Source organism: Emydura macquarii, unplaced genomic scaffold (assembly GCF_026122565.2).
Source record: "Emydura macquarii macquarii isolate MOO-44397 ecotype Brisbane River unplaced genomic scaffold, CSIRO-AGI_Emac_v2 contig_306, whole genome shotgun sequence".
NCBI lineage: Eukaryota > Metazoa > Chordata > Testudines > Chelidae > Emydura > Emydura macquarii.
In genome coordinates this window covers 9,982,054-9,996,501 of record NW_027130443.1, presented here as the reverse complement: position 1 = coordinate 9,996,501, position 14,448 = coordinate 9,982,054, and the positions used below count along the sequence as shown (strand labels likewise).

Here is a 14,448-nt window from a genome sequence, read left to right as displayed (position 1 = left end):
CAACTCCAGCCTCAAAACACACCAGTATTCCATCTTTGGTCCCATTAGCCTCTGCTCCCAACCTCTGCCCCATAGCTCCCTGCCTCATAACTCACCTCCCCCACCCCATCTCCTGCCCCATAACCCCCTCTCATCCCCTGCCCCATAACCCCCCTCTCATCCCCTGCCCCATCTCTTACATCATAACCCCAACTTCCCCATCTCCTGCCTCATAACCCCCCACCTCTCATTCCTGCCCCACAGCTCACCTCCCCCACCCCATCTCCTGCCCCATAACCCCCCTCCCGCGCTCCCCAGGCTCGGCGCTGCCCCCCCGCGGCTGCAGGCGGCAGAGGAGGGCGGTCCGCTCCCTGCCCGGCCCAGCCCGGCCCGGCCCCGCCCCCGCAGGAGGCAGCCCCGGACTTTAACTCCCGTCCTCGCCAGTCGCCCTTCTCCTGCCGCCGTCGCCGCCGTGCCCGCGCCGGGGGCCATGTGAGCCGGCTGGGGCCGAGCGAGGGGCGCACGGGGGGCCGCGCTAGCGGGGCCGGGGGCCGGGAGCGGCCGGCAGACGGTGCGGAGCCGCCCGGGCCCGCAGCCAGCATGGAGCGCAGCAACGTCTTCGTGGTGCTCGATGTGCTCTGCGTGGTGGTCGGTAAGGAGCCCACCCCCTTCCCCGGGCCGGTTCGGTTCGGTTCGGTTCGGTCCGGTGCCAGCCGGGCACCCTGCCGCCTCGGCCGGTCCCGGTACCAGCGGGGCAAAATCCCTGGCCCGGTTCGGAACCAGTTGGAAAACTCTCCGCTCCGCTCCCGGTCGGTACCAGCTGAGTAACTTTCCCGGTCCTGGTCCCGGTGCCAGTTGGCTAATTCCCCAGTCCTGCTCTCGGTGCCGGCTGGGCTGCCTCCCCCCCCCCCCCCCGCCTTCACCAGCGCCAGCTGTGCAGCCCCCAGCCCGGCTCCAGCTGTGCAGTCACCCCCCCCTCGGCCCCAGCTGTGCATTGCTCACAGCGCTCCTCTGCCCGGCGCCAGGGCCCGGCCCGCCCAGCTCCGCTCAGCCCCCGGCCCCAGCCGAGAGAATAACTAACTTCTCCTCCCTGGGTCCGCCTGGGGTTGGAGGGGCGGGCGGGTGTATGTGCAGGGTTGGGGGGCTGCCGGGCTGGCCTAGGTCTGGGGCCTTGAGATGCAGCAGCACCCCCTGGCTTGAAGTGGTTTCTCTCATATGCGGGGTTTACACTACAGCAGTGGGGTTCAGTGGCTCCCAGCACCCAGGCTACACAAACCTTTCCAGCACCCCTGCGGGCCGGGGGTGGGTAGGGCATGGAAGGGGGTTGGAACTGGAAGCGGAGGGGGGGGGGGGTTAAGGAAGGCTTCCTTAACCCTTGCCTTGCTTGTCTCTTCTCCTACCTAGCCTCCTAGGGCTGGTGTTGCCCCTTGTTCCCCAGCCCAGAAACCCTCCCCTATTTCCTTTTATTCCTGGGAGTTTCAGGGGGAGCTGGGGCGAGTGGGGTGCACCTGCATCCCTGGGGGGGAGCCCTGCTGCCCTCCTAACCTGGGGGCATGACCCAGATGGAAGCAGCTCACCAGGGGCCATGGGGGTGGAAGCAGGTTTTGAGCCATGCGTGGTTTCTTTGCTGTGAGCGAGCACCTGCCCAGGGCACTTTGTCCCCGGAGGAGATTAGCCATCCAGATAAGAGTCCGGAATTTATGGCTCAATAAGGAAGTGGTTTCCCTTGGATCCCCCAGCCCTGGCGCCTCTGAGCAGAGACGGGCTGGTAAAGAATCCGTGTCTTTGGCCTTTGCCTCCATAGCGAACATTTGTACAGGTGGATGGTGCTGGAGCCATGCCACCCAGAGAGCTTTTTTTCTGTGCCATTTGCTGGGAAAAGCAGGCAGCGTGTGTTTATGGGTCACCCTCTGTGCACTTGTGTGGGGATGGGGTGAGAGCTCTGTGGATCCCACCACAAAGAATTGGACAGCTGGGCCATTTCAGAAATCAATTTGGAGGGGAAAGTCCAAAGTTTAGACCAAGCGTGTGGGCCTTGATTGAGGCTGACGCCAGGCAGGAATTCGGTTTTTAAACTGGCTTTCTTTGGGGCTTTTCGCCAGTGAAAAAAGGTTTTTGAGTGCAAGGGCCAGCAAATACAGGGTTAAATTAGAGCCTAGCTGGGAGACGTTCGTCTGTGAACAATAAAGTGCCTGGGCACATCCAGCCTTTGGCTCTGGACACAGTGGCACCAAGGGGCAGATCAGCCAATGTAGAGCCAAAATGGCATCAGTGCTGGCATACTATTGCATGGCCCTGGCAGCATAGGCGCTGGAACAGCTGGCTTGACGTGGTTCCAGGGTTTACAGTTTGGTTCGATGGTTCTCAGCACCACCACTATAAAAATGGTGCCAGCGCCCCTGCCTGCGGCTCCGGGGACTGGTGAGGGGCACGGAACTGGTGGGATGCAGCGCATAATTGAGACTTCCCCGTTGTCCCCACTGTTTCCCAGCATAAAGCTGGCCCAGTCAGCCAGGAGAGGGGTGAGGGACGCTCTCACCTTTGAGTGTGGGCTGCTGCCAGCGGCTGCATTGGCCTGGCTGAACCACTGGCCTGGCTGTGTGTTCCTGTCCCTGGGGGTCTCAGAACGGTGGGCTGCTTGCTAGTTTCCTGCTGGCCGTTACGTGCACGCTGACCTGTAGGAGAGCCAGGTCTGAAACAGGGTGTCACGGTGCCGCATTTTGAGACGCAAGCATTTCCCCCAGTGCACCCGTCCCCGACCATCTAGCGCTGGTGAAAGGTTCTGGATTATAGACCCCTTATCCTCAGGCCTTCCCTGGCAGCTCCTCTTGTGACCTGGACACTGTGAAGAACTGAACCGAGACCCCCCCAAGCTCATGTCACCCAATGGCCATTGGATGGTGGTAACGTCCCTTTGCTACTAGCCTGGTCTTCGAACCAGTGTCCTGGCTGCATGTCCCACTGTCTTCCCCATCCCTGTGTTAGCTCCATCACATGCCCATCATAATAGGTTAAAATACTGAACTTGCACACTTCAGTGTCGTACGCTTCCAGCCGTTTTTAGCTCCGTCGTGTCCTTTCAAACAGCCCTCTTCACCCCGAGCAGACAGATGCTACCTCTCAAATAGCCACTTCCGAGTCCATAATTAAAATGCTCTTAAAATAAAGGCACAGGTCTTAATTTCAGTTTGGACCTCCTGTGGGATCTGTGTAAACCACAGGTGGAAGGCTCAAGGTTCCTGGTTTTGTTTAGGTTTCTCTTTTGGGCGGCTCTTTTATTTTTAGTTGCTGTGGATTAAATTATCCTGCAAGAAAATTGGTGCCTAATTTGAGCTGCAAATTAAGGTCTTGGGTGTATTTTTAAGACGCCTGCTGTGTTTGCAATTCACCTGGAAGCCCTGTGCAGCCGGTGAGTGGGCAGAGGAACACCAGGCCTGTTGCTGGTTTGGTCCCCCGCCCCCCCACTGCTGTTTCGGAGGGAGAAAGTTGCAAGGGAGAATTTTGCATGTTGCTGGAACCAGCAGGGTGAGTTTCTCACCTGGGCAGGAGGTGCAGGCACGCAAGGGGCTGGCTCAGAGGAAGGTGGAGCTGACTCCCTTTGCAGAGCTTTCCCCTCCTCCCTGAATTTGCCTTTGTGTAGAAGGGAGACGACAAAGCTGGTGTGTGTTTGTCCACAGAGGCCTATTAAACAATGGGGTGGATGGAAATTTTTTAAAGGTGGAACTTGGGAGATAAATCCCCGTTAAGGCAGCCCTGGGTTCTCAAGCAGGCATCGTGGCTTGCTGATGCTCTCGATCGGTGTAGGGCTGGGGTCCTCTGTTCAGGCACAAGCGGATTTCTGCAGGATGCCCTGGGCTGGGCTGGAGGTGGGAGCAGTGCACTGGGATTCTTTGCTGGAATTGCTAACCAGGAGACAAATGGAAGCAGGCACCCAGCCAGCCGTGAGATGGGAACAGCTTTACGCCAGGTCCAGCCTGGTTGAGGAGTTGAACTGGAGGCCTAGTTGTGAAAAGCTTCATGTTTTAGTAGCTGAGCCCTGTGCCCGTGAGCCATCCAGGTCCCTGCAGCCTGTTCTTTAGCCCAGTCTCCTGAGTTGTCCCCTTTCTTCTTCCTCCAGCTCTCTTCTGACTTCTTACGGGCCCCTGGCCCGGGGAGGATTAGAACTGACTGTGGGAGAGGCTGCTGATCAGAAGACAACCTCTGCAATGCTTTAAAACAAACCTGCTTAACCTCTTCCCTCCTGCGGCTTCCCCGCCTTCAATCCACATGCTGCTGGGTCCCATGGCCAGGAAGGTTGCTGCAGCTGAAGAGGATCCGGATGATCCTGCAGCTTGTCTAGACCAGGGTAATTTGCACAGGTGTAACTACACCAGTGTAAGCCTCTAACGTGGACACTGCCCTGGTGAAAACGGGGCTTGCACAAGTGCATTGTATGCTGGTAATTTCCAGGGTAAATCTCACTTTTGCAAGCCCTGCCTTGCACCAGGGCAGTGCATCCACTCTGCGGGTTTGCACTGGTGCAGACATAGACAAGCCACCCACCCAATTAGATGCAGGACCATAGTGTTAAACCGGATGGGTGCTGCTGCCTTGTCTACATTGGGATCTCCGCCATCAGCGTAGCCGCGTCAGTGAAAACCTCTCGTGGAACCATGACTTACACCAGAACCCACATGATGGGTACAGCTTACCCTTGTCTTAAACCAGTGTAAACTGTACTGGTGCAAATTGTGTTTCCACTAGGGGTTTGCACTGGTGCAGCTGTACCACAGGCTGAAATCCTAGTGCAGACAGGGCCTGGTTTGCCGCCTCCAGGTGGCAGATGGTTGCTCTGAAGTCTGTACGTGGACCGAGACCCTCTCTTCTTTCCAAGTGCTCATAAACTGCCTTGCAAACTCCTGGCTGATTCCAGGGACCAAAAAGGCGCCGTTAACAAATGCAGCTGGCTGGAAAGTTTCAGTTAACTTGGAAATGGAATTTTTTTTCTGATTTACTCCCTTTTTCCTCCCATTATCTGACCTGCTCTGCTAATTGGGTTCTGTGCATGGCAGTGGCAACTCCAGGCCTAGATAATCCTCACAGCCCTATCCAGATACAACCAGCTCATTAACCACAGCCCCCTGCGGACTTCCCTCTATGACAGCAGACCCTGAGCCCCTGGCTGGCCTCCCCCGCTTGCTGCAATATGTATGGGCCGGGAAGTGGTCATATAGGTGAGATGCCAGATGCCACAGCACCTCTTAGATTGGTTGCAGAAGGTGGGGGGTGCTTTGCATAGGCCCTGCCTATTCCCACTCGAGGGGTTAAGTTGCTTGTGTGGCGCTGGGAGCTGGAACCCAGGGGCCGTGCCCACTAGTGGGAATGCACAGAGGTGGCTGGCTCCCAGAACAGCATTGGGTCCGTGGAGGTGGGACCCTGTCGTAGTGGGGGTCGGGGCTGGGTGGGCTCTGCAGGGCCTTGCAGAACCGAAAGCTGCCCTTGGGCCGGTGCTGTCACTGAACCCTTCCTTTCCCAGTTATCTCCAAGCGCTGCCGGCTCCCCGCGTCGCCATGTGCTTCCCATTGCCCCAGTGTGCACGTGCCTTTCCCGGCTGGGGCGAAGCAGAGTGAAAGAGGGAAGGGGGCAGCCCCGTCTCCCAGGCATCACTGCAGGGCTGGAGCCGTTCCAAGAATGGAGTTCCAGACCCTTGTGGCGTTGTGGGGTGGCATCGGCCAGCGTACTGGGCAGGTGGACATCTGCATCCATGCCTGCCCTACGCTGCCTCGCTAGGGCTAGTTCTGCTGCCCAACCCGCTCTGGAGCAGGTCTGCTTGTGGCTTTGCTCTGTGATGCTGGGCTCCCGTCCTGCCCCACCAGAGTGCCCCTAGTGGGACCTCGCCCTTTGTTCTCGGGCTCCATCACACCAGCGCTGGTGTCTGTAGCTCCGTCTGCATGCCCTGCTGTGCTGGCATTCCCTGTCCTGCAGCCAGCGGGCGGGGGTGTTGTTCTGCTGCCCTTCAGTGGCACCAGGCAGGGTTCAAACCGTTGGGTGGGGTAGCCTTCTCTTCCTGCCCCACCCCGGCACCACGTCGCCGGCCTCTGATCCATCTGAGCTGGCCCGGAACGAGACCTGCCCCACTGATTATTCGAGCGTGGAGCTGGCACAGGCGGCGTGTACGCAGGAGGGGTTGTGTGCATAAAGGTGAGGTGGCTGTGGCCTTGTACCGGTGACATGGAGCTGCGGTGTGAGACCAAGACCTGTGTAAATATCCACGTGGCCCAGCCTCGTTGGGATGGAAGCAAACGTGGAGCACGATCTCCCCGGGAAACAGCTCTGCTGCGGGAGGTGGGGTGGGAATTTGAGGCGATGCAGGGCGTAGCAGAGCTCCTGCCCCCCAACGGGGCTGATCCGGGGAACTCCTGCCATGCCCCGCGCAGGGTGGGGAATCCAGGGGGACTGGTGAGATGCTGCAGCACGGTCTGAGCTGGGGGATGGCATGCAGGAGATACCACTCACCCCCATCCTGTCTTTTATTGGAGCTGCCCCCTGGCACGCAGCATGGCATGGACTGTGACCCCATCTGTCAGGCAGGGCACTGCTGAAGCCAGTGAAAGAGGCTCATCCTTAACACACCTTCCTTATTTCCTGCTCCGGCAGCCACCGGTAATTGCTGAGAGGCTGCAAGTTGTCAGGCTAAGGACCACTTGCCTGGGCTGCTATTTTGAGTCAAACCTCTGGGGCTGAAAATTGCTGTCTTAATTGACGTGAATGAGCCAGCGGACCGCCGGGTCGGGGGGGGGGGGCTGGCGTCTCGGTTTTGGGACAGAGACTCTGGAGGCTGGTTGCCGATGGCTTGCTCCTGTTCCAGGCAGGGGGAGCGTTCTGCCTTTGTCTTGGACGAGTGCAAGTTTAGTCCTTACTGAGGACAGTTGTCCTCCCTTTTTCCCTCCTCTCCCTTGTCAGCCCTGCCTGGCTGGGCCTGTAAGGCATAGGAGGAAGCTGCAGATGGGTGGGGAACCAGCCCCTGAGGAGAACTGGAGGGGCCGGGTTTCTCCGGGGTGCAAGGGGAGCTGGCAGCACGTTGGCACAGGGACTTCCAAGATGCCGGGGACAGCCGAGTTTTGAAATCCCTGGCCCCACCTCCTCGGGCTCTGAGCCGAGCCAGCCGGTGCCCGCACGTCAGGCTTTCCTTACTCATCGCCTCAACTCCCCCGCCACGGGGACAGGGGCCTGGGGATGCCGCGTCCCAGTGGATGCTGTCGTGGTGGGATGAGGAAGAGCTGGGGTGGGACGACCGGGAAATCCTCCGAGCCTCCCTCTTCGGCCTGGTGGCTTTGACTCATTCGCTAAGAAGCGGTGCTGTGGCATTTCTGTCCGTCCCCCCCCTCCCCCGGTGCCCCTTGCCCTGCCTATGGTAGCAGTGTGGGGTTGGGCTGCCATCCCTATGTAGTATCTTGGGCAGTAGAGTCTAGTGGTTAGAGCAAGGGGCTGTGACTCGAAAGGGGTGGGTTCAATTCCCGGCTCTGCATGACCTGGGGAAGAATCACTACATTAGAAACTTTCCAGGGCAGAAGCCATGTTTTGCTCTGGGTGCAGCACCTGACACACTGGGGCCTCACTCCTGACTGGAGGCTCGAGGCACTGGCATAATGCTCCCTCTCTTCTCTCCCCCCCAACCTCCCCACCACATCACTCCCTCTCTGCACATAGGATGTACTGGGCCTGCACTGCACAGCTAGGACACGGTTGGGACTATGATATAAGCACAGGGCTGGTTTCTAATCCCAGCTCCTGCAGTTGACCTGCTGGGTGACCGTGGGCAAGCCACTTCCTTGCTCTGTGCCTCAGTTTCCCCATCTGCAAAGGGGAGAAATCCTCAGGGGGAGCTGTGAGGATTAACTACTGTCTGTGAAGCGTTTGGAGGATGGCAAGCGTTGGCTGGCTGGCTGTCTGTCTACTCCAGGACTGTAACACCTGAAGGCCCCAGTGCAGATCAGGGCCCCGTTGTGCTGTATGTACACAGAGTAAAAGACAGCCCCTGCCCCACAGACCTTGCGATCTAAGTAGGCAAGACCGGGAAAGATTGGGAGAAAAGTATGACCCTGTTTTTTACAGGTGGGGAAACTGAGGCAGGGCCAAAGTGACTTGTCCAGGATCACACAGGGAGTCTCTGGCAGGGCTGGGGCCTGAACCCAGATTTCCTGAATGCCAGTGCAGGCCCTTAGTCACACGATCACCCTCACCACCCAAGCAATGGGGGCCTGAATTTCTCGCTGACCCAGCCGTGGTGACTCTCTCTGGCGTGGTCTGTTCTGCTATGGTAGCTGCAGCCGGGGGACATGCAGGTCCATAGGGAGTTGTGGGAGGGTAGTGCCCCGTGGCAGATGGGGGAGAAGCTCCGTGCAGCTGAGTCACCGTTTCTGCTCTGCAGGTGGTTGTGTTTACAGCAGCGTCCTGTCTTGTATGGCAGCTGCCAGGGTCTGATAACGGAGCTCCGCTAATCAGCAGCACCCAGGGGGGCAGACGGGAGGGAAGCCAGGTGTGGGGGCGGAGGAGTTGCCTTTGCATCCCTGGAAGGCAGGGTCCTTCTGGGCAGGTCTGGCCCAGGTTGTGGTCTCCTGGGGGCAGTGATGGGGTGTGTCACCTCTGTGCCGTCCTGCTGGTGACCACCCAGGGCTAGAGAGACCTCAGGAATGGCTGTGCTGGGTCAGACCAACGGTCCCAGGATCCTGTCTCTGATCGTGGCCGGCACCTTCCTCTCTGGGTGCTGGATCGTGCAGGCTCCTTCCCTGGGCGCTCTCCCAGGCAGCTGCTGCCCCAGCCCAGAGCGGCGTCTGCATTGAATTAGCCCCTGACTCCTCGGGGTCTGCGGGCAGGTGGGGGACGGGCCGTGGGGCGAGGCTGTAAATGACGCTCGTGCCAACGGGGAGGGGCTGCCTTGCCCCCTCTGGAGACGGAAGCCCCCTTCTTACCGTAGGACAGGTGCTCTCTGCACATGCTGCCCTCCGCCTCGCCTCCGGTTCAGTCCTTGGCTTCGCCACTGAACCTGCCAACACAGGGGCCAGTTTGTGCCGGGTGGGGGCGAGGGTCGTGGGCACCTGGCCACTGGGCATGAAACCACCAGCTTGTTTCACAGGGGCTGCCAGAGAGCTGTCGATGGTTCCTTCCAACCGCAACTGGCTTTGACCCGGCCAGCGAGGGGGGAGAGAGCTCTGAATCCCACTGCAGATCCAGGCAGTTCCGCTGGGTCCGGTGCTGTTTGGGTTTTGGGGTGTGGCACCCCCCAGCCCTGTCAGACCCGGGTGAGTTGGGGCGCCTGGGCTGGGAGCCAGCAAGTCTCTGAACCAGCGAAAGGGACTTGGCCTCGACCAGTGCCAGCGAGGACAGGACAAGGAACCCAGTGCTGGGTATCTCCCTGCTCTCTGGAGGGATGGGAAAAGGGGGGGGACTGAGCCCCCTCCTGCCAAGAGAGCCTCCCTGACTCTACTCCCTCTCTGCCTTCAGCCTCCCTGCCCTTCGTCATCCTGACTCTGGTGAACTCTCCTTACAAGCGCGGATTCTACTGCAACGATGACTCCATCCGCTACCCGTACCGGGCCGACACCATCACCCACGGGCTCATGGCCGGCGTCACCATCACCTGCACCGTCTTCATTGTAAGGAAACCTGGGGGCTCCCCCTTTCGTGTCCTCCCCCCCCCTTCCCGAGCTCCCTCTGGACTGCCTTGCTCCACCCCATCCTGAAACACCGCGACCTCGCCGGTCCCTGACCTCAGCGCCTGCTCTGAGCAGCCAGCCCCGCCGTGAGATCAAAAGGCATCTCTGGTCCCACTGCTCCTGACCATGCAGCCGGCTCCCTGCAGGCGTAGCTCGCAGGGCCTCTCTCCCCTCCACAGCCAGCATCTCCCCTCCATCCGCCCCGAGAAATACTCTGCTGGCAGCTGCCTCTCTGCAGCCATGCCTTGGCCGCTCCTGCTTGGATTGGCTCTGCCCTCCTCACTGCGCGGCTTTCCCGGGCCCTTGAGAGCACGGCCAGCGTCGGGGCAAGGCTCCTGGCCGCTCCTCTCGGGCAGCCACTCACTGGTTCTCCCTCGGCTTCCGCAGATCTCAGCGGGGGAAGCCTACCTGGTCTATGCTGAGCGCCTCCACTCCAAGTCCAAGTACAACAACTACCTGGCCGCCCTCTACAAGGTGGTGGGGACCTTCCTCTTTGGCGGGGCCGTCAGCCAGTCCCTGACCGACCTGGCCAAGTACATGATCGGCCGGCTCCGGCCCAATTTCTTGGCGGTCTGCGACCCTGACTGGTCCAAGGTGAACTGCTCCGTCTACGTGCAGCTGGAGAATGTGTGCCGGGGGGACGCCAGGAACATCACTGAGTCCAGGTGACGCGCAGGGCTTCACGGGGGAACCTTCCCGCAGGTGCTAGGGTGGGGTGGGGGTTGGAGACCGGGCCAGAAGCTGAGAAATGCCCCCCACCCGGCTGAAATCCACGGTGTGCTGCTAGCCCCTGGTGGGAAGTGCTGGAGGGACCTGGCTGGCGGAGGGGTAGGGTGGGCAGGAAGGCAATGGATCCTCCTGGCAGCAGGATGATGGAGCTGAGACCTGGAGGGTGGGGCTGGGAGAGGAGGGGAGCCAGGAAGGGAACCTCCATCGTGCTGGGAAAGCAGCTCATGGAGGCTACGTGAGGGAGGGGGGCAGCGTTGGAAGGAGCATGTGGAGGTGACTGCACGGATGTGGGGGGGGGAGAGTGTTGCTGGGTGTGATGCTCCAGGGACCTACCCACAGGGGATGGGAGGGTGTGAGAGAGACCTGAGGGGGTCCCAGGGCCTTGTTCGAGGGCAGGCTGGAGGAAGGGTGGGTGGGTCTCTCATCCTGATCCTGGCCTTTGTTCTTCCAGGTTATCCTTCTACTCCGGACACTCCTCCTTCGGGATGTATTGCATGGTGTTCCTCGCCGTGAGTCGCGCTGGGGACGTGCGTGGGCTGCGTGGCGGCAGAGAAGGGGAGGGGGGGTGATGCGATGGGCAGCTGGGAGTCAGGACTCCTGGGTTCGGTTCCCAGTCACGCCCCTGACTCTGTGTGAACTTGGGTGAATCGCTTTGTCTGAGCCGCAGGGTCGCCATCTGCCCGGGGGGCAGAATCTAGGGTGACCCTAGGATCTAGGGCTAGAGGCGTCCTGCTGCCCCATGTGTTTCTTGCGCTGCGTTTTTAGGCCCCTGCTCGTGGCCTGCGTGGCAACCCCGGGAGTGGGGGGGGGAAGGGGTGTGAGGCGACCCCGCATGCGCTGGGCTGGGGGCAGTGCCGGGGCGACTGACCGACCTCCCCACCCCCTCCCCAGCTGTATGTTCAGGCCCGGTTGATCGGGAAATGGGCCCGGCTGCTGCGGCCCACGGTCCAGTTCTTCCTGATCGCCTTCGCCATCTTCGTGGGCTACACCAGGGTGTCGGACTACAAGCACCACTGGAGTGACGTGCTGGTGGGGCTCCTGCAGGGGGCGCTCATCGCCATCCTGGTGGTAAGTGCACCGGGGCGTCCCCACGTCTCCCGCCCCACGCTCCCCCTGGGCTCCCCGGCTCTGCCCGGGGTGCACTCCTCTTTGGCTCGCTGATCGCGTGTTGCCCGCTGTCGGATGGATCCCGGCGCCCCACGCCTTCTCCCCAGCATTGCAGCCCGGCGTCCCCCTGCCCAGCCCCCCTCGAAGTCTTGCACGCCTGGCAGCTTTTGCTCTGCCTGGCTCCTGGCTTGCTCCGGGTGGTGTTTTTCGACCTCCTCCAGCCCAGAAACTTGCCACCCCGATTCAGCCTCCTCCCTTCTGATAGCCTTGCCAAATCCAGTATCCCAAGGTCTGATGCTCGAGGAAGGCGGCCCGCCCGCCCCCATGGCGTTAGCACCTGCTCTCATGTGCCACCTTCCGCTACGGGGGGCCGATTGTCCCCGGGGGTCAGCGGGAATGGTCGCAGCGCCAGCTCTGAATTCCCGCGCCCGGCTCCGACTCCTGCCGCCCCAGAGCACAGTCTTGGTTGTCACTTGGCTCCCAACGGTGGCTGCTCCGGAGGAACTAACAGGCCCAGCCAGCAGCTGTCCGGGATGCTCTAGATTTGCGTCACACCCACCTCCTCCTCCTCTTCATCCCCCCCATGCAGCAGAGTGGGGTGTCACGGTCCCAAAGGATGAGAAGTCGGGGCTCCTGGGCTCTGTTCCCAGTTCTGCCACTGACTCGCTGAGCGACCCTTGGTCAAGTCACTCGGACTAAAATTTTCTTGAGGCTGCTGGACGCAGACAGACCCTGTGGCCCCCTCTGGGTCTGTGTCGCCACCCTGGATCTCTCTGAGCGTCGCCATCCCAGAAGGGGTAGCTGGATCCACTGGGAGATGTTCCCTAGATGGAAATTGATTATCCCCTAAAGCCTCGTTCTCTTCTTGTCTCTTTCCTTCCCCCAGGTCCGCTACGTCTCTGACTTCTTCAAGCAGCGCCCCGCTCTCCAGTGCGATGAGAAGGACCCGGAGCGCAAGCCCAGCTTACCGCTGACCATGAGCGAGCCCGACCGCAACCACTACAGCTACCGGGGAGGGCCCTGAGCTGCGGTCGCTGGGGAGGCAGCACTGCTGGACAGCTGATGGCAAATCCCACGCCCTACAGAGGCTGCCTGCCAGGGCTCTGGGGGGACTGGGAAAAGCAGCTTATCTTGTTAATTGGGTCCACGGCTAATGAGTTCCTTATTCCTGCCTGGTGCCGTGGCAGCTGAGGAACGGCCCAGGGGACACCAACCAAAGACTTTTAATGCCCCTATGGAGTACCGTGCACCCATGCCAGATAAACCAGCCCTCCTGCCTCTGAGGTCCAGGGGGGTTCAGATCCCTGGGTGGATGAGCGGGTCTCGTGCTTCTGAGGGTGGCTTTCCAGCTCTGCATGGAAGAAGGATGCAGAGAGGAGATGCCACATGGAGGGGACAGTTTGTGAAGCGAAGAGTAAACTCAGTGTGAAGCCTGAGGTTGCATGGTACCGAGAGTGTTTATAGCCACGTCCGATTACATCACGTTAACGACTATGGATCCTCGCCGGGACAAAATCAAGAGGACGACGGCAACGGAGCATTGCTGGGCTAACGTTTTTCTTCCTTTTGGAAAGGGAAAAAGGGAGCCAGAGTTCTTTTTCTCTGTGGCGTGATCACCATAAAACATTCCTAGTAACCAGCCGCTGATGCAAATGGTCAATGCGTGGGACGATGTGCTCCTGTCGATCCCGCCCCTGTAACGCTGGGGCCGCTGCTGGGGTGCTGGAGTGAATGGCCGCATGAGTTTGTGACACGTCTGCTTTTCACCTGGTTTGGGGTGAACTGGACGCTCCATAGGAAACTCTCTCCGGCTGTCTCAGCTGGTTCTTTCATGGGCGATGAGGATGGGTGGGAATTTTCTGTGGTAAAGGAAATAAATTGCAGTCTGGAGATGGACACGAATTCTGGCCCTTTGAGAGGGCAGGAAATGGACCAGGTAACGTGTAACAATCTCGCCTCCACTGTACAGCTGCCTCTGGCACCGAGACTGCTCCGGCCTCTTTTTAAACTACATACATTTTCATAACGATGTGTTTTTTGTATTCAGTGTTCGGGTTTGTTTTTTAAATTAGATCATCCTTAAAAAATGACAATGTCAGGTCGATTCTTTCCCTCCCTAGATGTTTGTGGCCTCAAAATATATAGGTTTAAATGTGTTTTGTTTTTAAAAATGGGGACTTTTATGAAACCCCAAATTAATAGAAATGCTTGCGTCAAATTATATATTTTTAACATTTCAGTGGAAATGGGTTTTGGGTTCTTAACATCCGTACCCTCCCCCCATCCCTTGCTTTGCTGGCTTTGCAACACAACCCCTAAGATATATGAAACTGACTGTAAATAAGAGTGAAACTGACCATTTCTGACTTGCAACAATCCCAGAGGAGTGAAATGGGCACAGATCCTGGGGTTGGCTCTGCATTGTGTGCTAATGGTGTCGGTTTGCATGATCAGTGCCTCCGGTTCTGTAGAGTTCATTCGCGCTCTCTATACCTAAAACTTTAATTTTCTTTTCTTTTTTTTTTAATTGAGATTTTTAACCTGGCTGCCCTTTTAAATAGGAGGTGGACCAATGGGGAAACTGCCACCATCACTGAGCGGAAGCATGGTCCAGTAGTTAGTGCCCTGGTCTGGGACTTAGACCTGAGACAATTCCCTACTCTGCAACTGACTTCCTGCGTGACCTTGGTCAAGTCACTTAGCCTCTCTGGGCTTCAGCTCTCCATCTGTACAATGGCAATAACAGCACAGGCGTCCCTCACACGAGTGTTGCGGGGACCAATACGTTAAAAATTGTGAGGTGCTCAGATACTGCAGTGATGGGGGATCGTGTATCTAAAAGAGATCAAGAAAGTTGAGCCGGTTTCTAGATGGCTGTTAACTACTTATGCCTTAAAGGTTGCTAGAGCAGAGAGCTGTCGTAGACCCTTTGCTAGGC

At 58.9% G+C, this 14,448-nt stretch overlaps 1 protein-coding gene across 1 annotated transcript; it reads left to right on the top strand.

Annotated features, from left to right (window-relative positions):
- The first annotated feature begins 441 nt into the window (after nt 1–441).
- Nucleotides 442–13,749, top strand: PLPP2 (phospholipid phosphatase 2). The gene is made up of 6 exons (XM_067558762.1): nt 442–631; nt 9,463–9,614; nt 10,062–10,339; nt 10,855–10,912; nt 11,295–11,471; nt 12,397–13,749. The coding sequence occupies exons 1-6, from the start codon at nt 580–582 to the stop codon at nt 12,532–12,534; spliced, it is 855 nt and encodes a 284-aa protein (XP_067414863.1). The 5' UTR covers nt 442–579; the 3' UTR covers nt 12,535–13,749.
- The last annotated feature ends 699 nt before the right edge of the window (nt 13,750–14,448 follow it).

What these genes read in the sequence shown, in the direction of transcription:
- PLPP2 (XM_067558762.1), top strand. Translation starts at nt 580, where the DNA reads ATGGAGCGCAGCAACGTCTTCGTGGTGCTCGATGTGCTCTGCGTGGTG. An exon ending in TGTGCTCTGCGTGGTGGTCG is followed by an intron (nt 632 to 9,462) that starts GTAAGGAGCCCA and finishes CTCTGCCTTCAG; the next exon opens with CCTCCCTGCCCTTCGTCATC. An exon ending in CGCTCATCGCCATCCTGGTG is followed by an intron (nt 11,472 to 12,396) that starts GTAAGTGCACCG and finishes TCCTTCCCCCAG; the next exon opens with GTCCGCTACGTCTCTGACTT.